The sequence below is a fragment of the Malaya genurostris genome, chromosome 2 (assembly GCF_030247185.1).
Source record: "Malaya genurostris strain Urasoe2022 chromosome 2, Malgen_1.1, whole genome shotgun sequence".
In the NCBI taxonomy this organism is placed as follows: Eukaryota; Metazoa; Arthropoda; class Insecta; order Diptera; family Culicidae; genus Malaya; species Malaya genurostris.
The window spans coordinates 244,032,217-244,057,460 of record NC_080571.1 but is presented as its reverse complement, the minus strand read 5'-3'; the positions used below and the strand labels follow the sequence as shown (position 1 = coordinate 244,057,460).

Below are 25,244 nucleotides of genomic sequence, written 5' to 3'. Positions count from 1 at the left end.
ATTTTATCACTATATGTTGACAATAAAACGACTCTGACACATCTGGTATATGAAAATATGGAACTTAGATTTAAACTGCAAATCGATGTAATTATCAAACTGAGAAACTATGACCTGACTTGAATTTACAGTTTAGGCACTAAAATGCCATGTCGACTCAATAACTCAAAGAGTTTTGCGCATATTCAAAAAGTTTTGCAAAGCTCATTATACTGTTCAAAGACTTGGAGGGAGGGATTGCTGATAGTAAGAATAGAAGGAGAAAATATTTAAAAAGATTGCAGATATCTACTAATATTCATCTTCAATCGTGAAATGGTGTTATTATTGTGAAAATTTCGTTTTAGTTGTGAATACAGATAAATACAGATTTTGAAGATAAGAAAATACAGATTTTCTATGAAAATATCTGGCATCTCTGGTCTTAATTTAATTCGCTAGCAGTGCTGCCGTATTTGAGTGTTTACTTCAAATCACACCTTTTTCTGATAAATGCCATAAACTTCCATTTGGAAGAGAAATTCCAATTGATTTGGAGCTTTCTGATTATTTGCCGTAGCAGTGCACGGAAATGTAAAGTCTTTGCATTCATCTGGTGTTGGTACCACTCGATTGGTAATCGTTCGCGTCCAATTCTTCTCTAAAGTGGATATTGACAATTGGTTTATTAACATTAACCTTACTTCTCTCCAACAAAAAATAAACCGTACCGAAAATGCACCTTGAATATTTGTTGGCACATTGACGTTGAAATGAATAGCGCAGCTTGTTTATAGATGATACTTTCAGCAAGAGCTGTCACATCGGAATCAAAATATAAATAAGTTCTTGATTTCAACGATTTTTGATGAAAATGGTGAGAATTTTGTAGAAAAACCACAACAGAAGTAGATGAAAACATTTTTACTCAAAGATGGTAATGTCGATCTTCATTCATTGTGCGAAAACTAAAGTTTATTTAGAATAAGACATTATGCTTGGTGCAATACCATTTTTTAAATGCCTGGGAATAACAAGTATCTAAAATAAATGGTATTCGATCGCCTAACATTCTAGTACTCGAGATGTCAACATAGCACTGGTTTCTGTTCAAAAAAATGTTCCTCCGTTCCGTCCTAACCTAACTAATTTTTACACATTTCTGAAGATGTTCTTTTTTAAATCGTAGTTTACTCTAGCAAATATATTAGTAATCACTTTTAACTCATTTTTTTCCTACGCGCTTACTTTTATTACTGATATCTATTCGTATGATTGGATAATCGAAAAAATCATGGCATGGTATGATGGAATAATCGAAAAAATCGCTACTATCGACATGAAAATTTTCGGAATGATCCATATGCGGGCCAACTGGTGGGTCGTCGTAGCCTGGAGCTGTTTCTTGTGGACCCACAGAAACAAAAGGAACCATCGAAGTACCCACTGCAGACCATCAACTGGAGACTTGATCCCCCAGATTTGTGACGATCAACATACGACAATCAGAACCAAATACAACATTGTTATAACTCTGGAAATTAAAGAAATGCCCTCGGCGTCTTAAAGGTAAGGCATTGTGCCTTATTATATAGAAATTTTGAATGAATCCGTTTCTTGGTTCCATTTTTCATTTGCAGGTGTCGCTACAGGTTTTTGAGTAATGTGCCAATTCCGTTATAAATAAACACCCAATTCTTTTGCGATCGATATGCGGCTCAAGTGAAAAACTTTGGACTAAGCATTGGTGATGATTTCCAGATTTTTAATTGGGATTTAAATCAGTATATTTGGCAACACAAATTTTGTATGGGCGCATTGTACCCCCAAGCTGAACATTCAACCGGTTATTACAACCCTGACAATATGAACTTCAACTTCAACGGAGAACATTATTTTCTATCCTCTTTAGACGGTCTCATTGGTTGCTTCCAACTGAAAGATACAAACATATTCGTTTGTAAAAATAATTGAAATCAAAGTAGGAAAATGGCATACGACGCTGCTCACGATGATGGACCAGGGTTTGTCGGCATTCGTTTTTGCCAAGAATGGTATGGAAAATCTTTCGATGTGTTCCACTTACAAAATAAAGTATTGTCTTACAGCAATAACATGTTATACCCAAAAGAAGACAAGGAAAACAAAGTTCTATTGTATGCGTGCCGGAATTGTGACTACAAACAAGAAGCAGATTCCAACTGTATTTACGTGAACAAAATTATGCACGAAATCGAGTTAGTTATTTTACATCATAAAAGTAATGATAGATTTCAGTAATGTCTTTAATTTTTCCGCAGTGAATTAACCCATATTGTTCCGGATGTGATATCAGATCCAACTCTCCCGCGGACAGAGGAACATGCATGTCCCAAATGTTCGCATCGAGAGGCAGTATTTTTTCAGGCCCAAACCCGACGAGCTGAAGAAGAAATGAGACTTTACTATGTCTGTACAAATCCAAACTGCTGTCATCGTTGGACCGAGTAAATTATTATGAATGTTCAATTATTTTTCTTGAATATTATCCTAATTTACCATTTAAACAATGACCATCAAATTTAAAAAATAAGTTCTTTTACTAATATTGTGATCGCAATATTCTCATATGTGTTGCTTTTCGGTGAGTGACAGGGGTGACGTTGGTAATGGTATCTGAGGCCTTGAAACAAATACGTTTATCCAATAGTAAAAATATGCGTCATCTTTCAAGCGTCTTAATTCCCATAAACGGATTACAATATGGCTCTATGATTGCCACATGACAATAGGCGTTCAGGTCAATAATTTCTCGATTTACAGTATTGATCACTCGAATACTTAACTATAATTTAAGGGGCTTAGCTAGTGCATGGCCGTTTTCTAAACCTATTTTATGGATTTTTGTTTCGGAAAACAAAATAACATATGTTTCATATCCTCTTTGAATACATTTAAACAATCTTTGGAAACCATTCTACTGATGGTGCTGAGACTGTTCGGAACTAAAATGAAAAATACTTTTTGAAAAATTCAACTATTTCTCTTTTTGGGTATGGATTTTAAAACAAAAATCAACATAGCAATTCCATGTTGCGGATGTGCTGTAGACTCAGTCATATTTTCCCAACTCATGATCATCATTTGTAACATTCTCCGAAAATACAATACAATTTGTACTTTGAACATTCTTCAAAGTACTGAATCGACCCTCATCAATTCCCAAGTTATGCAAGTCCCGCGTTACTAATCGGTAACGATACACTAAAGGTGTGACGGGAATTATCGTGCGCTTCAATTATAACAGATATCTTCTCTTCAACATTAGTTCATTAGTTTCGAAAACCTCCTTCCTATTATCGATGACATCATCATTCGATGCACATCTTTTTTTCAGAAAACTTCTTTTTGCCTTTCTCATATTGATGTAATCACCATGAAAACCGACTTTTGAAACGAGGCCCAGGGTACCGAGTATGACACATACCATTCGACTCAGTTCGCCGAGAACGCAAAATGTCTGTGTCTGTGTATGTAACAACCGATTTTCACAAACTTAGATTCAAATGAAATGTTTCTTGGTTCCATAGATTGCTATTAAAATTTACCCGTATCGGGATTCCGGTTAAAGAAAATAGCGCACTAGATTTTCTCAGAGACCGCTTAACCTTCAATTTAGTTCCAAAGGTTGTAATTGAACTTTATCTAGATCCGATTGCCGGTTCCGAACTTACGGGGTAAAATGTGCAAAATGAACTAAAAGAGTGTGTTTGATTTTCTCGGAAACCACTCATCAAATTTTCACAAGCTTAGGCTCACATGAAAGGTCTTACAACCCTCTATAACCTTACCGGATTTTATCTTTATACTTATCAAATTCGCAACAAAATGTGAATTTTTAGTTAAGATTGAAAATGAAATTGTTTAAAATAATATTAATGACACGTTTTTTGTATAAATTTAAATTTTTCTTTTTCTTGAAAAAGTATTCAACTTTTTCTATACTGTATATTTTGTTAGAAATGCCCTTTTAATTACCTACACTCAGGTCATTTCACCTTGTAGTGAAAATCATAAGGCAAATCTTATGATGCATCAAAAATCACCATTTCAAAAGATTGATAAGAAAAATATACCTCTATTATAATGTTTATGACTCTGCAATATACATCTCATCTATCACTATTAGAGTTTTCTTACGAACAACTTATGAATTTCACAGTAGGTATACGAGAAATTCATTATTTTTTAAATAATTGTGAAAGATTACAAAAAAGCTCATTTTTTCAGTGCTAAGTGCTTCGATAAGACACGGAAAATCCTCCGAATTTTCCAGCTATTTTCACCCTGTAGATAGATAAAAGTATTTCAAAGGTCTATATGTTTTTGGTTTTGTCAAATTTTTCAAAATTTCCATCGAAAAATTCCTAAAACCACCCGCGTGCATGGTACTTGGACGATGGCCCTAAGTTAATTTTGTATGAATTTCATAAAGTTTGTTATTGGAATTCCAATTTTTGTGACTTCATAAGGCGGTCTTATGATTCTCATACGATATTATTGTGCCTAAAAACCATAAGATATCATTATGAAATTCCATATATTTTTTGCCTGAAGGCACAACTACTTTTTAAACAATAGACATCATTTTTGTAAAATTTAGTGTTTCCGAGTTACCACGATTTGAAGAAAGTGCATACAAAAATGCATACGCCCTTTTTAAAAATCATTCTTGTGACGAATTGATCCCTGCATTCGTGCAAAACAAATGTTTTGTACTACTGAAAACGTGTGCAGAGTTTCATCCGAATCAAAGTATATGAAATCTGATGTCTTGCTACTAATTTCTGAAATTGCTCTACTGTCAAAAACCTACCCACTTTCGTAGGCGATTTATTTCCAAAGTTTTACCGTTTTAATGGAAATTTTCAAGGTAATACGATTTTTATGCAATTTTTCATTTCAAATGGTGAATAAATTAAACAACTATATTTGATCAACACACGAAGTTCTTTTTTCCTTTCTCTTATAGAAAGGCTATGCAATCACTGTGAAAATCGACTTTTTAACCGAGGCCCGAAAGGCCGAATATCATATACCATTCGATTCAGCTCGCCGAACTGATCCAATGTCTGTGTGTGAATGTGTGTATGTAACACATGGATCAATAAGTCCCGAGACTAAAGTAGAGATGGCGCTCATAGTAAACCAGTAATCACGTCTTTCTAGAGTACTAACCTTTGCTTGAAACGGGTCAAAATTTTAAGTCGATCCGACCAGAAACAGCTGAGTTATCGAGGTTGGAGTAAAGTAGTTTTGTAGTTTGTTTAAAAAATGGAAAAAGCCGAGTTTCGTGTTTTGATAAAACATTGTTTTTTAATGGGTAAAAACACCATGCAAGCGAAACAATGGATTGAAAAATGTTATCCGGACTCTTGTCCATCAAAAGCAACGATTTGTGGATGGTTCGCCGAGTTTAAACGTGGTCGTATAGACACAAATGACGCGTAACGCTCGAGTAGACCTGTGGAAGCCGTTACACCGGAAAATGTGAGTGAAGTGACAAAAATTATAATGAAAGATCGTGAAGTGAAGCTCCGTGAGATTGCTGAGATGACACAGATATCATATGGAAGTGTATTTACTATCCTTCATGAAAAATTGAGCATGAAAAAGGTTTTTTCCACACGGAACCACCCGCGATCCCATTTCAACCAGAATATTAGTTGATTTTCTGAATTCGATTGGTTAAAATTTGGTACAACTAATCGACTGTTGTTTTAACTAAACTGTCATTTTTGTTTTTCGATTAGCAGAAACGATGGTTGAAACAAAAAATTTAACTGTTTGAAAAAAATGCTGTCAATTAGTGAGGACACATACCTTTCAATTTCAACAAATATTTTAGTTGAAATAACTGGTGTTGTTATTGGAACAAAATTCTGTTAATAGAAAAATAAATCGGTTTTATTTGTTTGTTTGTTTTGAGATCAGTAAAGATCTAAATTCTAAAAAAAATACTTCTGATTCGATCGGAAATGATTGGTGTAGAAAAACGTTGTTAATCAGCAAAAGTGCCCGGAGGGGCGAGTAAATTAGCGAAATTATTAAATTTACCTAAAATGATGCCTTCAAACGGTTGAACTAAAGTTATGCACTGATAATTTTAGTCAATTTATGTGAGCTTGTGTGTATCAACCGCTGGGAATTGGAATTTTGCGACGGCAATTCAAACGCGCCATTCAATCGCAGCGCGTTCTGTGTGTTTGAAACCCTTCGCTCCTGTTACTTTTATAAATTAAATTCATGTCAATAAGCGTTTTATTGCTAATGCATGAACATCATCATCGGTATCAAACAGCCGGAAGAAAAACAGTTCACTGGAAGTAAATCAATGATCGAATTTTTGCGCATACCTGAAAGATTACGAGATGATCATTCATTAACATTTTCTAATTGGTCACCAAATCTTTTTCAACTTAAACAAGGTTAAATTTATCACAACACCGCTGTTAGATAAACACTTGTGATGGAATCATAAATTTCTCAAATCGAATTTCACCAAACGCTTTAATCATCGATGTTGTTTTCATTGACATTTTGAAGCGACGCGAACAGATTTCAACTAAAAAAGTTGTTGATTTTGCATTGCGATTATTGTTTTGCTTTCAACTGTCTCCGGCATTTGACAGCATTTAAAACAACATATTTTTCAACTACTTGAATATATGCAAATCAAAAACCATATTGGTTGCGATATCGCAATTTTATGATATAAGGGTTCTCCGTGTAGGAAGGTTAGGAACAACTTATTTTTAAAGCACAGTTAACCTGTTCCATCAACACGATTGAAGGCCCGGGAACACTGATCGAATATTTGCAATTCGATACAGTTCGTTGAGCTCTTGTTCCACATTTTAGTAAAATGTACTACCGTAAATAAATTTCTATATACAAACGCGACTATACGCATGGAAAATGTATACAAATTGAGACACTCACGGAAGAAAAAAATAAAGCACGAGTTTCAGCTCAACACATGCTCCTAAACAATAAGTTGTCTTTTTCGAAAAGGTCGAGATTGAGACTACACAAAGAGGAAGCCAGTATGATGTGTAGAAGGTATATTACACAATGAGTTTGGGAGTAATAGCTTGCTTCTAGTGCTAAGCCTAGTCCTCGAAAACTCAACTCAACAAGTCACGGAACTCAGTCAGTTTAAATCAGCTTCCATTGTATGCAGGAAATGTGAAAATGCGTAAATAGAAAGAAGGGTCATCGTATCAGGAAAATCAGTCGCCATCTTCAGCCGAAGAAACCCAGATAATGATGATGAAAAAATACGTTTCCTTTCTGCAGTGACCTTCGAAAAATAAGAACCATGAAAAGTCATGATGGTAGTAGGACATGAATCTGGTGCAATGTTTTTTTTGTTTATATTTCTCTGTTTGTGAGCGCATTGTCACAATTTTAGGCGAATAAACATTACTTTTGTTTTGATTTCGTTTCGTCGCAGCAACCGACGCATATTAATTTATCCCCCTGATTCCGAACCAGCCCCAGACACCACGTGATTCAATCAATCTGAAATGCGCTGATACTGAAGCGTATGTTCTTTTGCGACGTCAATTTTCGGTGTTTTCCCCGAATTACAGTTTACCGCGAAAGCAAGGAAAATACGTATGAACACAAGACATGTTTTTTGGCACAACAATTTTTTTTATATATAAATCGTGATTTGTTCTAGGTGGCAGATAATTTGAAATAGGCTTAAGCGTGGTACCCCAATAGTGAGATTGTACCGGATAATAACTAAGTCCGTGTCCATATACCAGAAGCGTCTTTGTGCAATATATAGAACAGGCAGTGACCATTCTGATCATATGGGTGCCAAAATGTCGTGCGGAATTGTATACGGTAAGAATATGAGCGTCGCGACGCTTGCTACTCTGCATGAGGGGTTCATCGCACGAAGGAAGCAGTGTCTGGGAAAAGCGGAAATCGCGACTCGTTTGGATATCTGCATGTTTGTTTATGTTTATTCTGGCAAAAGTATTGCGGCTTATTAAATTTGCGCGTATTTTCTATCTCTTTCATTCTCACCCAGATGATCAGTAGTTGTTAGTATTGAGTAGGGATTTTCCGCTTTTATAGAGAAAGCCAACAGACCTGACCAATTGAATCTTGGAGCACAGAAAACAGTCAACATCGATCCTCCGAGGAGGAAAGCAGTTGAAGTGAACAAACTACTACTATTAGTCTTAGATTGGGTGAGAAAAATAAGCAGAAAGTGGAAACTGATTTTCGCTGTGGAGAAAATAGATCAAAAAATTGTAATGCGGAATAAGCCGTTCTGAGAGCAGTTTCTTTGTCTCAAAATTAGGGCGAAATTGAATAGTGATTAACTTTGGCGTTCTTGGAACACGGGTTTAAAAACTTGTTTGGTGTATTAAAATTATTTCGTACTGTTTATGTTATTGTGATCATAGTGCATTTGGCTGGTTTTCAAATAGTATTTTTGTGAAGTATAACTGTTACAGATTAGTTTTTCATTGTCGACATTTATCAGGTGAGCGCACTTTTCATTTCGTTTATTCACAGTTTTATTCAACTCTAGTAGTTAATAAATAATATAGTTCGGTTTACACATAATATCAAGTAAACCATTAAAAAATATAAACTGATTTTTTGAATACATATATTCCCAGAGCTCTCCATTCTTTGAAAAAGGAATCTAAAATTAGCTTATGTTCAAATCACATTTACTGTTATTGACCCTGCAAAGCTATAATTAGTTTCCAATTTCATAGGTATATAAATTGAATCTAATAGTTACGCTATGATATCGGGTGTGTCCCGAATCATTTCTAAACTGCCATCCTCGTTCGGTTCCACACATCTTCTTGTCTCTTCTCCTGTAAGCCATTGTAAGCAAATGCGCAGCCAGGAAATATTGCGTTTTTCGCATATGTTCATTGCTATTTTAGACTTAAATTACTGTTGTATATTCTCGTAATGTTTTGACAACTAAAGTGGAACACACGCGCATTTCATCATCTTTACGACATATTATATACTGTTTTGAAATTTATGTCTTTGTATCCGTTTTCCCAGGCTAGCCCAGTGTTTGGAATGAAGTCAATCTTGTTTAGTTGTCGTAGATCTAAATCAATTACACTGAAAGCAATTTATCAAACGGCATACTGTGTGTCTCTCTGGAGTGATGATGTGATTTTCATAGGAACCAAATTGCGCACCTCAGGCTTACGAGATCGAAACCGAGAGTAACTATAACTGCCTGTGTTGTTGGCAAAAAGTCGGTTTATTCTGGCAGCTTTCCCACTTCACGACAGTCTCCAAATGTTTGACGATTCCTCAAGTATAATTATCGGCATGTCGGTTAGAGCTGTTTACTATCTCTAAAACTGGCGTTGCCGTCAAGCAGTCTGGTGATTTTTTTAAAAGCCGATATGTTTGCAGACGATATACGAACATCATTAGTCACAAAATTGCAATGTGACAATTGTTACTGCCCTGATTGTTTCAGTTAAAAATTTTCAACCACATACTTAAACATAACGAAATTAGTAAGGTGACCTAAAAGTGAAGATGAAACTCTATATTTGACATGATTTTCCATTGAATGTAACATAAATTTCCATTTTTTATCACATATCAACTGGATATATTTCCAATATTTTCAATGAACTGTCGAGACTGATTTTCTGTCAAGACTGATCAAGTTTTACATATTTCTCACACAGATGTTTACTAGTGCGCTGGTGCCACGGTATGTATTTATATGTAACATTTATCTGTCCAGCAGACATGCGCTAAAATTGTTTTCTTTCGTTTCGATTATAGAAGCTTCAACCGGTCACTCGCCTATTCGGACCAGAAAAATTTTCTGACGGGGCTGGGAATCGAACCCATACACCAAATTTTCGTAATTTATTTCAGCAAAATGATTTGCTATATATCATTCAGTAAAACATTCTTTGTTGTAAACGCAGTAATAAGCAATGAGTTCCAAAGTGTTTATTAATTACAACGTAATTGCTGAAATTTAGTAGAATGCTGTCATTAATTTTTGCATTGATTCATTGAAATATTCAGCAGACAGGGGCTGGGGTCCACTAGGAGATTGATAGTACCTATTAGCTCTCTCCGGACAGTACCAGCCTAGATGCCGTGTGGAATCCGGCGGAAAAAATGAACCAAGAATAGATCCACTGGGTTCCTGCTTCCATGTCGTAAAAGGCGACAATTGCAGGAGTTTCTTTTTCCTTTCAGTTATCAGATATTTTCAATGTTTCACTTCTGATTACTCTATTTTACTAAATTATCTCTTCATTCAACCTGTCAATTTCCGTCTAACTTCGAAAAAAAGGTTTGTTTGGAATGTTTTCTTCTTCCATGTTATTGATTGTCTGTCAGGATTATAAATTGAATGATAAAAAAATAAATAATCTAAAACTATTGCGCAAATCCGTTGATATTACAAAGTTAATAACAGAGATAACATATATCGATATATTGAACACGTAGTAAAAAAACACTTGATATTAATATTTCAAACAATAAATTAAGATTTTTCTTGGTAGCCGGCTGCCCAGATCAACCAATATAACCAATTATTAATTTTAATAAGTAATTAAAATGATAAAGCGGAAATAATAAAGAATAATAAATAATGATTTTATAACAACTGTTTAGAATATGTCAATGCAATGAATCAACTATTTTGTCTAAATCCTATTCACTTGTTTATTTTGTAACACGTAATTTCATTTATAAAAAATTGGTAAGTTTTTATTCGTTACGTGATAGTATTTCAAATCTTTCTTCAATTTACTCGAATAAGAGCTGTGGATCAAGACTTTCCGGGACTTCAATATAGAATATTGTTGAAACGTTCACTCGGGAAATCAGCGAGTTTAGTGGTGCATCCGAGCATCTTGAAACCGGAACATACTGAGTCGCGCGCGAATAATACCAATACTGAAATTTTTACTAACAAATATCCTTCTCCCGTGACACTTGTGGAGTGCGCAGTAGTATATACGGCCTCTAGTAACAACAAGTGTTGGACTAACATCCCTTCCCATTCCTTAGACGATCCACGTTCGGGCCTGGCCGGCGCCTTAGACGATCCACGTTCGGGCCTGATCAATGAATTCTGGGATTACCAGAAAATGTACACTGAAGGATGATTTACCAGTCCCAGGATGGATCATCTAGAAACTCCCTGTACAATTTCAGCTAATCCCGATCAGTAACGGAGTAGCAACCAGGGGTGGTCGCTCGAGCTCAAGCTCAAGCTCATTGAAATGTTCAGCAGAATTTTCAGAGAAATTTTCACTGCTATGAGTAGCTGAAATGTCAGCAAACTTCAGCAAAATTTCGCCGAAACCTGGCAAGAATAATTTAGTGTGCAGATGGGCTGCGTGAAAGGCATCGACTTACCCGACCCCAACCAAATATATATGATAAAGCTCTGATCAATGTCCCTATTATTTAACACCATTCGACTCAGCTCGACGAGATCGACAAATTTCTCTGAGTGACGTAACAGTCAAAACGGATTTTTTACCTTTCTTATATAGAAAGGCTATGTAGTCATTGTGAAAACCGATTTTTCAACCGAAGCCCAAAGGGCCGTATGTCATATATCAATCATATTCGACGAACAGAGCGAATGTATGTGTGTGTGAGAAATATTGCCACTCAATTTCTCGAATATAGCTTAGGCGATTTTCACAAACTTAGATTCAAATAAAGGTCGCAAGGTCTCATACAAAATTTATGAATATCATTACAGTTCGAAGACTGGTTCCCGAATTGCAGGGTGATATGCACCAAAAATGTGAAAATAATGTCACTCAATTTTCTTAAAGATGGAAAAACCATGAAATTTTCAAAAAACCTAGATTCAAATTGAAAGTCTTATGGTTTTATACAAAGCTCCTGAATTTCTTTTGGATCCGAATTCTGGTTCCGGAATGACAGTGACAGATATGAACCAAAAAAGTGAAAATAATGACACTCAACTGTCTCGGAGACGGCTGAACCAACTTTCACACACTTAGATGAAACTTGCGATTTCATATAAAGTTCCCTAATTTCATTTTGATCCAACTTCTGGTTCGGGAATTGCAAGGTGATATGATAAAAAAAATAATGCTTTTTTCGAAGATGACTGAATATCCCGATTGTTTTTCAAATTCAACTTCCAGTTCCGGAGATAGGTTGCTAAGAGAGAAAATGTCAATTTCAAGAGTATTTTTTTACATAAGTACCATGTGATAAGTAGCGAATTCTTTAAATTGGCTAATATTTTTTTCTATTCTGCATTTTGCAGATATTCTAGTGCCATAAACTCATATGAGATTATCATAAATTCAAACTCAAATTAACAGGTCTTATAGTTCCATAATATATCCGAGTCTGACATCCGGTTCTAACATTACAAGGTCAACGCCTAAAAATGTCAGAGGAAATCGTTGATTGACATGTCGTTGAAGCACTTCGACATATCCTAGAATGATTTCCCTACAGTGAAAGCTATATCTGAAAGGTGTTTTCTATAAATAATCAATATTAATTTGAAGTAACTATACTTACTGCGTCCCGGGTTGGCGGTTGAATACATAGGGCACTGGACTTACAAACCAGTTGTCGTATGTTCGAGCTCCACTACAGGAATGTAATACCAAGGCTTTGCTTTTTTTTATACTTACTGAATTGATTGTAGATTCTTTCGAAGGATTATGGCTAAATTTATTCCATTGTTGTCAACTTTCAGGGATTGCTTGGGGCCAGTATAGAACTGTTTTCGATGTCCTTGAATACAGATTCTCGTTTGTTCGATTTCTCACAGCATTGGCATATGGCCCATTGATTCTCGTATGTATCCTCAATAATTTAAATTGAGTACTTTCTCCTCCGAAAACCAAGTAAGATGGAATAGATCTCTCTATTACATCAAGGTGCTACATAAAAACGAAAGAAAACAACCATTGTTGGAACATCAGTTCCCGCTAGATGAATCGTCGAGAAAGAAAAAAATGATTTATTCCTTTGACTTTATGACAAAAGGTTTACGTCGATCTAGAGCCAGAACTGTGAATTCAGAGTTGGTGATTGCCGATAATTCGACAGAAGCTGCTCGATATTTCTTTATATTGTATACATTTTCAACCCGGTAGAAGATACTACAAGAACTTGTGTCTCTCAATGCATGAACCGTGAGAGAATTTTTCTAAATCTCTTTGCTCCACTTCATACTCTGAGTATTTCACGGCCGTTAAAAAAACTTTACCGTCTGATAATAATCGGTGCTGTATGGAACTTACCAAGAGAGAATTGCAAGTTGACAATTATCGCAGAAAATCGAATCGATGATTCGACTTGATGATTCTCATACTGGGTTGCAATATTTTAAAGCCCTTGTGTGGAGCATTCACATACATTTTCATAGACACAACTTATACAAAGGTTATATGCACATAGTTAGAATAAGCGGCAATAGTAAAATGATTCTATCGTAATTATCAACTGCTCATATAGAATCGGATCGCGAAACGAGAATCAGCGACCGTTTGTTGCTTCAGAGAGAATCCCCACAGCAGCGTGCTAACATTTGATTCTCAGACAGGTCATCGAGAGAAATTCGCTCTCGCACTGGAGTCCATTCTATGTTAAATGAACAATGCCGGTTTTTTGTTGCTGCGATGATATCCGCCTCTCTTTGATGACACTGATTGAATCGTGTGAAAAGTTGCTAGATAGCGTTCTTTTTAACGAGAAAAGCCATCCTTGACTGTGATCATACAAAACTTCATGTTCTGCCTTTCTAATATAGAAAGATTATGCAATCACTGTGAAACCCGACTTTTGAACCGAGGGCCAAGTATCTTCTACCATTCGACTCAGTTCGTCGAGCCTGTGTGTCAGATAATGTCACTAGGTTTTCTTGATCAATTTTTACAAACTTAGGTTTAAATGAAAGGTCTTATGGTCGCATACCGCATTCCTGAATTACAGTATGAAGAGTGTTGAAAATTTTATTCAGTCACTATGTAAAAAAAACTGGACTCAAAATTATTAAAATCGGCAGTCATTGTCAGTAGACGGCCCATCAAACTGTTTCTCACTTCGTTTTCTTAGAGATAGCTTAACCGATTCGAGAACTGGTTCATTTCGTAGGTTATACTAGTTGATGCAATCACACTGTTTTTGTTTTCTTTTGAGAATGAACAAAACAACATTTTGAAAAGTACCACAATATTATGTATAAGAATATGAGTGGTATGAGAAAGGCATCTTTTTTCCACTTGGAGGATCAAAACAGGTTTTTGAAAACATGTCATATAAAAATAAATTATTAAGAAATCTGGTTGAGTTTTTTTCTGGAGATTTCGTACCTTAAGCTAAATTTAAAGTAGATTGGCTTGTAATCTATTATTTCCTTACATTTTATTATTTGAATCGATATAATCAGTACAACGACTGTAAAACAGTTTATCAATATCTGACTCCAGTATCGGATTTGTTATCAGGAGAAAAATCAATGGCAGTTATCTTTTTCAAGTATTTATCCTTTATGAAAATTTTATACTTCGGTTATGAAATCAATTTCAAATAGATTGCAACACTTTTCTAATCATAAAAGGAAATAAAATCAAAATTGAAGAACAATTTTCACGATTTCCACACCTCTCGTAACCGCTATCATCCGTACAGACATGCATTATTGGGACATCCCCGTTGACATCTCGTTCGTTCCTATTTTCTGTTTCACACCAAGCTGATCATCTATGCTCACGCAGCACAGTTAGGGAGCTGAATCCAATAAGTAAATCTTCTACAACCATCAGTAACGAGTGAAAACGTGCGCGCGTCGCACAGTGTACTTATAAGAACAGTTTCAAAGTACAGTAATATTTTCCCTAGAACGCAATACAGAAAAGTCTTTGTTTGAAACAATCTTCGCCGTACCGGGTAGCGTCTGGATTCACATGTGATTTTCCTAGGGTAGCGGGAGTGCAACAACGCAAAAAGTTTACTCCTCAACCGGCATCGGGAAGGAAAACTGTATTTTCAATTGGGCACGATCCAATAAAGGGATCATTAGTATCATGGATGAAAGAGGTCAGTGAATTAGAAACGATGTGTCCAGGAATTAACGATCAGAAAGCAAGATGAAGAAATAGACGATACACTCCAGAGAAACTCTCGAAGGTTTATTTTCAAGTGTCATAAAAAACAGACGTGTTGAAGCGATTAGATAATAGCTGTAACACTTTTGTATACTCGACTCGACAATTGACGAGCAACATTTTCGTGAGAGCTTCGGCAGTGGATACCGAAATATATCGACGCCGTTCATTCGAGTGGGCAGGAAATGTAATTTTGTAAATTGTCATGAGGAAAAAAACAAACGAAATGAATGTTTGTAAATTTTACATTGTATGTGTTTTCGTGATAATATTCAGTCTGCAGCAGAAATAAACTTTTCGATGTCGTAAATAACCAAGCGTCTCCTTCGGAACTGTGATTATGGAAGTGCGCGATGAATGAGAAAACTGAAACGGGTTCATGATAGTTCGTTCCAGTTCTGGTATTTAACGATAGCTCGACAAATTTTCGAATGTACTAATTTTATTCTTATGAAAGATATTGGATTTTAAAACTAATTATTAACATCTTACAGGTCGTCTTATTCCAATGCCGGCCGAATGTGCCGCCAACCCTCTACAGAGGGCTTTGGCTGACGCCATCATTCGCATGGTACCGATGGATGAACTACGAATACTGTTAGCTTGCGGAGCTAAGGTCAACGAACAGGTTACCCAAGGCCTACGTCCCATGCATTACGCGGTCTGGCAAAACAATGAAGCTGCCGTTAATCTGCTTCTGGTGCGTAACGCCGACATAAATGCAATCGATGAGGTTGGATACAGTGCGCTCCACCTAGCGGCGGAGCATGGGTATGTGATAAACGTGCTGAAAAATTACTACTGTAAAGTTTACATAATACCATATTTCAACAGTTACTATCACCTGGCAAAAATTTTACTGGATGCTGGTTGCAAGGTTGACTACCGTGAGCCAACCGATGATCCGTACCCTAGAACTACACTTTGTGACGAGCCGCTTCGTTTAGCCCTTCGCAATCGTCATTACGACGTAGCTAGACTTTTGTTGGAGCGTGGAGCTGATTCAAATAAGAGATATTTCTTTGGATCGGAAATCAATTTGGCTACGGATATCGGAAGTCTGGAACTTTTGCTTATGTTTGGAGCCAAAACGGAAGCTCGGGATCGATCCGGAATCACACCACTGATGAGAGCCGTCCGTACGAACGGAAATATTGACTCCGTTTTGTTGCTTCTACAATACGGGGCGGATGTGAATGCCATGACAGATGTCAGAAATGACTATCGCACAGTACTTCATTATGCCGTTCTTTCAGGTACAGGTTTTTGTTATGAAATTTATTCGGATGTCAGGTCCAATTGAAATAATCAACTTTTTTGATGTTCAAACAACAAAACGATTGCAACTCTCTGCACTCCACAGGTAACGCCTCTTTGGTAACGCTGCTTATTAAACAGGGAGCACGAGTGGATATTCCTGCACCACTGCCCGAACCTGATTCTCCTAGCCCATTAGATTTGGCTGTGCTGCGCGGAGACCCTGCCCTGGTACGAATACTGTTAGAAAACGGAGCAAATGTGAATCGCTGCAGTCCCGTCATAGGCTCGCCACTGCACGTGGCCTGTGCGGACAACATTCCTCACAGAGTTGAAATTATGAAGGTTTGTTTCCGCCTTCTGGGCATTCCTGTATTGATGCTTTCAATACTAATCGCGTTTATTCCAGATGCTCTTATCATATGGGGCCGATCCTAATGTCCGCGTTGTCGGAGACATAGCTACAAATGCCATATTGAGACCTCCGTTAGCCGAACTGATTGCCAGCAACGAAGTTGTGACCCCGGAAGAGCTCCGCCTGTTACTGAGATATGGTGCCAGAGTAAGTGACAAATTACCAATAAGTTAATAATAATGCAACGAAAATCTCCACTATCAAAAATTGCATTTCAAATTTGCAATTTAAATTTTACATTTCAATTTTTTTTTCTAATTAGAAATAAGCAGTACCAAAACGCTCACCCTTTGAAACGTTTCATCTCCTAACTATTTCAGGTGATCCTAAAAACCCAATTCCGCGACTCGGACGGTCTCCTTAACTGCCTTAATAATATGGACCCTAAGTCACAATCGTTCCGCATTATCCTGGAGTCGGCGGAGGAGTTCGATCCCTGTATGATCCGCCGGAATCGAGACCTCGGTGATTATCAAAGAAAGTTTTTACTGGAACGCGCCACGACACCAGTCCCGCTGAAATCTCGCGTGCGTGCCCATTTCAGGAGAATGTTTGGCCGCAATCTGCCAGAGTTTGTACCCAGCTTGTTCATCCCAAGGGAGCTGCAGAGCTATTTGCTGTATGAGCACAGTCTCTGAACGTACTGTGCGCTTTTTTTGTAGTTATAGGCGATGATCCAACGAGAAGGTACAAACTACTTTTTGAAAGCAGTTACTTAATTTAGTTATTTGAATTGTCGATTTGTTTCACAGTATTTACTGTGAAAGCGATAAGCTGAAAAAACCTATAAGACTTTTTAAAGCATACGATTGTATTCCCAATGCCAAATTAGATGAAACACAGTAAAAACAAGGATCGCATGTAAAACTGGTGTGTAGGATATTTTCGCTTAACTCGAACCACTGCCCCTTTTCAACAACAGGTTTTCGTTAGGTGATGATTTTCTGGCGAAGTAGGGGTTCTTGGGCAGAAAGAAAAAGTTGGTACAATAAAAACAGGTTTTGTTAAAAAGAAAATGATTGAATATTATTGAAATGGTTCTTTTAAAAATACAATCAAACTAGCACGATTAGGTATCGAATAATATAAACGTAGAATTTAGTCCGTATATAACACTTTACAGACTATGTAACTTGGTGGTGATATAATTATTTTAATTTGTAAATCTCAATAAATTTTTATTCAAAACTGGAAGCAGTGACTTATTTTTAATTTTTGCTTGCTTTCTCATGGCACTGCAGTGGAGCTATAACCGATTGAACGGACATTTAGTGAGATTAGTGAGAATTTAGAATTTATCTCCAGAATGATGAAACAGATTAATACTATTATGATACAGATACAAATAAACAAAAGGAATAAATGCAATCTACAAAACGTAAAACTAGTAAGACGAATCTAACTCAAGAATGAAAATTTTAAGCTTGACTTCGGATTTCACGAAGCAAATTCAAAAAATCAGTGTAAAACAGGGCTGGGAAAAATAAAAAATCTTTGGTGATCAAAAATCACTGCTGATCTTAAGATCACTGATCGCGTGCTTAAAAAAATCACTACTGATTTCATCACAATTGATCTTAACCAAGGAAAAAATCATCGTTGCGTAATCACAACTGATCTGATTTCTAAATGATTTTGTCGAGATCAGTAAAGATCTCAATTCTAATAAAAAAATCACTACTGATTTGATCGGAAATGATTGACGCAGAAAATCGTTTAGATGCGATCAGCTAAAGTGCACGGAGGGGCGAGTAAATTAGCGAAATTATTAAATATCGCCTAAGATAATCCCTTCACACAGTTGACCAAAACTTATACACTGATAATTTTAGTCAATTTATATGAGCTTGGGTGCACCAATCTCTGGGAATTGAGAAAAATCGATGTTAATGGTCATGTTCAATCACAAAGCATGTTATGCAGCTGATTAATTTACCCTATTTAGATTGAATATCATACACATATGTACTAGGAGCAGAGCTGCTAAATGTCACTATCAACGAGCAACTTTGCACGACGAAGATTGGAAAGTTTATGTCACTGGACTGCTGCCAACCAGGCTCTACCAATCATCATATAACATATTGAGTGTCTGATAGCCGATCTGTCATAACTTAAATTCTCTTGATATTATACTCACCAGGACGCTCATTGATTGCCGATGCGATTGATATTATCTTAATTTCTCCTGTCACTGCTTGATTACGATGTGACTAAATATTAATCAAGCAACATAAACATTGAATTAAATTCATGTACACCAATAAACTCCGAAATCCGATGACTTTTTACAAATAACAATGAACTTTATCAATTTATGTTTATGTTAGTACTCTCATGGAATTTTTTTACTTCAACAGGGAATAGGAGAATGAGAGAGAGAACAAAATGCGTCGCCTGTCTTTGACTGAGTATACTTCTACTTGGTCATTGAACCATCAAGAATCTCATTTGACAGACACTTTGATCGTAACGATTACAGTTGACGATGATTTTAGTCAGTCTGTCAAGGTCATTTGACATGACTGAAAATTTGCAGCTCTGACCAGGAGTGCAGTTTTTGTTATGCCAATTCAAATTCATCATTCAAACGCTGCGTCTGCAGTGTGTTTGCAAATATCAAATCCTGCGCTTCTGTTATTTCTATAAATTAAAATCAAGTCAAATAGCGTTTTGTTTGGTTGAATCAAAATAATGCATGAATATCATCACCAGCATTAAAGTAAAATTGTTATTGCGTAATGAAATCTGTCAAATTATCAATGTGATTACAATCCAAATTTATTATTTTCATAAAACCTTCATCTAGCATTCATTTCCCTGCATTCAGCATTCATTTTATTGCAAATCAAACAACCGTTTACGAAATCGAACACGTGGTGCAACAAACTCAAGTCTCATTGACACGCATTATTCTTAGTTATAAATTCCTGTAGGATTACTATCGTCACTAATTTTTACACCCCTCAACCCTTCGTGAATCAATCGGCACTCATGTTTGATCTTGCTCATATGTGATTTACTTACACAAGAGTCAAGAATCATTTTAGCTCGAAATCACTACCGATTTTGTGTGACGGGCAATCATTACTGATTTTGACCGATGTGATTTAAGGATCACTGAATCAACTGATCAGATCAGTGGTGATATCTTTTTTAGGAAAGATAACAAGTGATCTTCTTTGGCAGTGATTTCGATTTGACGATTTTATCTTGATTTTCGCAGCCTTGTGTAAAAGTGTTGATGAATACAATCGAAATTTGAAAAACCAGGGACTTTGTGACCGACGTGTTAAATACAAACAGAAAAAAAACTATTGCTTTGTTTTTTCATGTCGTTTAAAACACTTATTTATTAAATTTGAATAAAAAATGCGACTTCAAGTGTTCGCCAGTCTGTTCATTCAAAATTTACACACACTGTTCATATAGGAGCTTGGGTTTCTGTTATCTGTGACTGTTTTATCTTAAGGAGCCCTTACACGAGAACGAGTAATTAGGTTTTTTACCGTCACTGCTAACCTCTATCGAATGAACACATTTTGACAGTCCAGCAGTACTGTTTGTAAACAGCGATTTTTTAGTTTGTCTGTTAACAATTTGGATGAGACCATTTACGGCCCATATCACCTAAATAGAGTTTTAAAACATTTGTTCACGATTAGATACCGTTTGTTTTTGAGATTTATTAAATAAAAGTGACTAGTTGCAAAGTGTAAAGATGATTGTTTAAGGCGTGTTCTTCGATTTTTGTTTAAGAATTCTTGTTCATTTGTGACGACACGATAAAAAATCTAATGCCATTTTTTATGAATATTAGGTAATGTCATTCCAAATTTGTATGGAGATTCCATTATTACTGCCCTTATACGTTCATTAAAAGTGACATTACTTGGTGACAATGACATTACTGATCCTCGTGCAAGGCCCTCTTTGGTGAGTTCTTTCCCGGAGTCCTTTGACCATTGTCTACGGTACTTACGGATTTGGAAAATGTGGTACAGTTTAGTCGGAGTCAGTTATTTTGTTCAATTAAAACAAGTCCTGGGAACTAGATGAATTTACTCGTCTATACTTAATAACTTACGGTTCTTTTAGTGTACGGAATTGTGGCGAGGCTGAACCAGACCGTACAGGTTTGAATAGACCATTAAAATAACTAAACAATTGGCACAATGGCACTGAAATGGAATGTAGAGGCGTTGCTTGTTTAGAGATGTTACTTTCAGCAAGAGCTGTCAAATCGGTAAGAACATTTTTGATTACTTCACTTGTTTAACGATTTTCCATAAAACCGGCCAAATTCATTTGAAAATTCATAGCAGAAGTGAAAGAGGTTTTACTTTGAGGTGGTAATGGGGATCTTAATTTATTGTGCGAAAACTAACGTTTTTTTAAACAACCAATATTTCGTTCGAGACGTCAGTTTAGACATTAAACTTCGGTGTAATAGAAAAAGTTTTTTGCAAATAGCATTAACTTTACGTTTACCTAGGGGTTTTTCTGACTTTTTTTAAACAACCAATATTTCGTCCGAGACGTCAGTTTAGACATTAAACTTCGGTTTAATAGCAAAAGTTTTTTTGCAAATAGCATTAACTTTACGTCTGCCTAGGGGTTATTACCGCCAGGTCGCGCAAGCAGTTCAACATAAACTGCTACGCACTGATGAGTCAAAGACGAAACGCAAAACCAAACCAATATTTTTTAGGAACAAAGGTATTCTACTTTAAAAACGTGCTTAATCCACCTAGCAGTGAGATGACACCTTTTTTATCAATCCGCATGTGTTTTTGCATGAATATTCTTCGGTGTTTCAGTTTTCATGACATTATTCTAATGTCCGTCGTTTTTAGTGGCAATTTGATATTTTATTCACTCATTACTCTGTAATGTCTAAACTGCAAATCGGATCGAATTTGAACCTAAAAGACTAACAATCAATTAAACATTCCATGATATGTCGAAGTAATTCCCACTTTAAAATTTAGAGTAATTTAAGGTTCTCTCAGAGCCGGTATTCAGGAACCAGCATAACCCAAACCGATTCGTATGGCCATATGACGAATAAATTGCAATTTTTTTGAGTCCAACTTTAAAGCTTTTCGGGATTGCCATCTTCTATATCGCTTTGAATTTTAAAAATTTATCATCCTACAATTCCAGAATCGGAAGTCAGATTTGGATAAAATTGGATTTATTTTAATTTGAACTTTTGTTTTTGAAATTCGATTTGGCTTTTTTGAGAAAACGTTTGAGCTTTAAGAAACGATTCGATACTGGAACCGGAATTCGAAATTCGGTGTAGCCGAAGTAAGACAAATTAACCTGAGTAGCTGTATAGTTTACATTTGTTTCAAAATATTTGAAAATCAATGTAGACATCTTTGAGAAATCGTAGTGCGAATTAAATTTTTGGGTGCCTTCTGAAACGAAAACTGAATACAACCAAAAATGAAATGAGTTTATTTGGTTATCGACTATCCAAATCTGCTAACCCGATAAACCTGGAAAGGAAGCTGTACACAGTCTTTTTGGTACATAGAAACAAATGTATGTAACAGTATTAAGAGGCGTGTTTTATGTTGCTCCCAAGCATTTCTTTGCCAAACAGCGCTCAAAACTTCTGGTGCTGGAATAGGGGAATAGGGTTGCTTACACAAAAATTTCGATATCTCCGTTAAAAATGGACGGATTTTAACAATCTATGGCTTGTTGGATAGGTATTACCGTGCGGAATCTAAGTCTGAAAATATATTCTGTTTTCAAGGTCAATTGTGACAGATACTGTCAAAAAACTGAAAATTTTGACATAAAACCGAGGGGGACGACAGATCTGGTTTTTTTTTCAAATAAAATACAAAAAGTCAATGGAAAGCGAAAAAAACTACATCTGTCCAAACATCTAGATCGATCCGTTTGAAAGCGTTTCTAACCGTGTGAAAGAAAGTCAAAGAACATATGATCTCTTAAAAAGTTTCTGTTACTGGTCTTGACATTCACTGAGTGTCAACATGGATTCGTCAGCAGATTGATCAAATGAAATTAGGGTTAAACAACATTGAAAATTTGTTTTCTTAGTAGCTGGGAGCATGAAGATGGAATATATTTCAATTTTTTGCCCTTTGAAGGTTTACCCAAAGATATCTCTGTCTGTGATATTAAACTGGTTTTATATTTGGTTAGATGCTAAGACTTGCCATTTTTATGTTCAGAAACATTTTTCATTAATACTGAAACAAAACCTGAATAAAGCTGTTTTTAATATTAAATATGTTATTGGAAATCTTATAGAAATGGTAACAATTCATTTTTTTTACTTTAATACATATTAGCAGCAAACTATACATTTCACATAACGAAATTGTTGAACAAAATTACTATATAGAAGAATTATTTTTCTCCTATTATGCTATTTCATGAAAACTATCCTATACACAATAAAAAGCAGTTTTTATGTGAAAATTGTTCTTGAAACAGCATAATAGATGAAAAATAATCCTTCTATATAGTAATTTTCTTCAACAATTCCGTGATTGAATCTTATAGAAATGGTAACAATTCATTTTTATTTACTTTAATAATATTAACAACAAACTATACTTTTCACATAAAAAAATTGTTGACGAAAATACTATATAGAAGGATTATGTTTCATCTATTATGTTATTTAATGAACAATTTTCACATAAAAAACTGCTTTTTATTGTGTATAGGATAGTAATTCATCGAATAATTATATTTAGACGTAAAAATAATCATACAACGAAATCTATATCAAGTTTTCGATGTACGCTATATTTGTTTCTGTGTAGTATAAAATACCATCGGAGTCTATTGCTGGTTTCTCCATATGAGAAACATAACAGCTTATGTTCAATGATCCATAGTTTTCGATCAGCTCTAAAACGTAAACCTCACTGCAGTGAATAATACTGAAAAAGTTCCCCAGTACTTCAACTCCTCGTTGGCGTGGATGACTAGGGGCATGGACGGGCATGTTCGATAACCCACACCATTTGCCATCCAAAAACCGAAAACCATAACACCAAATGATTGTTATGTTTTGATAGTACAAACTGATTTTCTTGTTATGGTTTCGTATTTTGAAAACATTCTTGAAGTTTGTTGAATTTTTCAGTTGTAACTCTTCACTAACCTTGACGTATTTCGAGTTCTATAGCGTCCAAATCGCTTTCAGTTATATTGTCTAGAGCGCCGTTCACAAATCCAACATATTCCAGTATAATTTTTATGTTATACGGAATCTCTCCTACTTCTTTCTCTAATCTTAACCAAAAATGATCCTGAAAACTAATGATTTAAAAAATATCATCATTTTATATAAATTTAATACCATTGTTCCTTGAAAAATAAAAAAAAACTTCAGTCTTTGAAGTTATATTTTTCTTCATCTGACATTTGCAACTTTCAGGTTTTATTGCTTATTACGATACATCATATCTCCATGGTTATGTTTTTAACCAGCAAAAACCCAAGAAAAGATAATCGATCCATATTTAACCGTTACTATGCGTAGCACAGAGAAGGAAAGCGTGCATGATCGTATGTAGCGTAAAAAAGCCAAATAGAAGCAAAGTGCAGTTTTTTAGTGTCATCCCCCTCGCATAAAACTTCGTATAACTCAAAAAATAAACATCCGATCTAAAAACCATTCAATAGCGTTCTGGGTGACGGAGAAACCTAATTTGCGACTAGTTTGATCAAAATCGGTCCAGCCATCTCTGAGATCTCGACCTCTTTGTTGACAACACATATACAGACACACACATACACACACACACATTCACACGGACATTTGCTCAGTTCGTCGAGCTGAATCGATTGGTCTATGACACTCGGCCCTCCGGGCCTCGAAAATTTTTTCTAAAGTTTAAGCGAATTCTATACCTATTTTTTATGTTTATGAAAAAAGGTAAAAAGGCTTTAGAATTGCTAGAAAACCCGACTTTCGAATGGAGCCTCGAAGACACATAGTATTATATACCATTCGACTCAGTTCGACGAGATCGGAAAATGTCTGTGTGTATGTGTGTGCACTTTTCGAAGGTATTATTACTGCTCAATTTTCGCAGAGATGGTTGTGCCGATTTAAACAAACTTGATCTTGTTTGAAAGCTACTATTAGGCAATTGATCAAGTTCGAAAATCAAATGTTTATGACTTTTCGTTCCGAAGATATGATAGTGCCGTAATCGACAAAATGATTTTTGTTTTGGTTAATATTGTATGGGTGCGCAAATGCTGCTGTTTTGGCGAGCCTGAGTTTAACATTTCCCTCACCAACTTGTATGTACGAGATTCGATGCGGACTCGCTTGAGGAGCCCGCGAAAAAGGTATGTTGCTTATGATTTGTTAAAAAAAAAGTGAG

General features: G+C 35.8%; 2 protein-coding genes across 5 annotated transcripts; both read left to right on the top strand.

Annotated features, from left to right (window-relative positions):
• Nucleotides 1–1,831: 1,831 nt before the first annotated feature.
• Nucleotides 1,832–2,487, top strand: LOC131428453 (DNA-directed RNA polymerase II subunit RPB9). The gene is made up of 3 exons (XM_058592412.1): nt 1,832–2,033; nt 2,088–2,216; nt 2,280–2,487. The coding sequence occupies exons 1-3, from the start codon at nt 1,969–1,971 to the stop codon at nt 2,467–2,469; spliced, it is 384 nt and encodes a 127-aa protein (XP_058448395.1). The 5' UTR covers nt 1,832–1,968; the 3' UTR covers nt 2,470–2,487.
• A 5,647-nt stretch (nt 2,488–8,134) lies between these two features.
• On the top strand, nt 8,135–18,045 carry LOC131428452 (putative ankyrin repeat protein RF_0381). Of its 4 annotated transcripts, none has more exons than XM_058592409.1 (6): nt 8,135–8,527; nt 15,674–15,950; nt 16,014–16,435; nt 16,543–16,781; nt 16,846–16,998; nt 17,172–18,045. In XM_058592409.1, exons 2-6 carry the CDS (start codon nt 15,688–15,690, stop codon nt 17,487–17,489), a joined length of 1,395 nt encoding a protein of 464 aa, XP_058448392.1. In that variant the 5' UTR covers nt 8,135–8,527; nt 15,674–15,687; the 3' UTR covers nt 17,490–18,045. The 4 variants fall into 4 exon arrangements, with proteins under 4 accessions (XP_058448392.1, XP_058448394.1, XP_058448391.1 ...); XM_058592411.1 differs by having other exon boundaries at nt 8,152–8,228; XM_058592408.1 differs by lacking the exon at nt 8,135–8,527 and adding an exon at nt 14,799–15,111.
• The last annotated feature ends 7,199 nt before the right edge of the window (nt 18,046–25,244 follow it).

Excerpts from the sequence above, each read along its gene's own strand:
- LOC131428452 (XM_058592407.1), top strand. The coding sequence starts at position 15,537 with ATGAGAAAACTGAAACGGGTTCATGATAGTTCGTTCCAGTTCTGGTAT. Across the intron at positions 15,613-15,673 it reads AGCTCGACAAATTTTCGAAT|GTCGTCTTATTCCAATGCCG; the intron begins GTACTAATTTTA and ends AACATCTTACAG. Across the intron at positions 16,999-17,171 it reads TACTGAGATATGGTGCCAGA|GTGATCCTAAAAACCCAATT; the intron begins GTAAGTGACAAA and ends TAACTATTTCAG.
- LOC131428453 (XM_058592412.1), top strand. The coding sequence starts at position 1,969 with ATGGCATACGACGCTGCTCACGATGATGGACCAGGGTTTGTCGGCATT. Across the intron at positions 2,034-2,087 it reads ATTCGTTTTTGCCAAGAATG|CAATAACATGTTATACCCAA; the intron begins GTATGGAAAATC and ends ATTGTCTTACAG. Across the intron at positions 2,217-2,279 it reads AAAATTATGCACGAAATCGA|TGAATTAACCCATATTGTTC; the intron begins GTTAGTTATTTT and ends ATTTTTCCGCAG.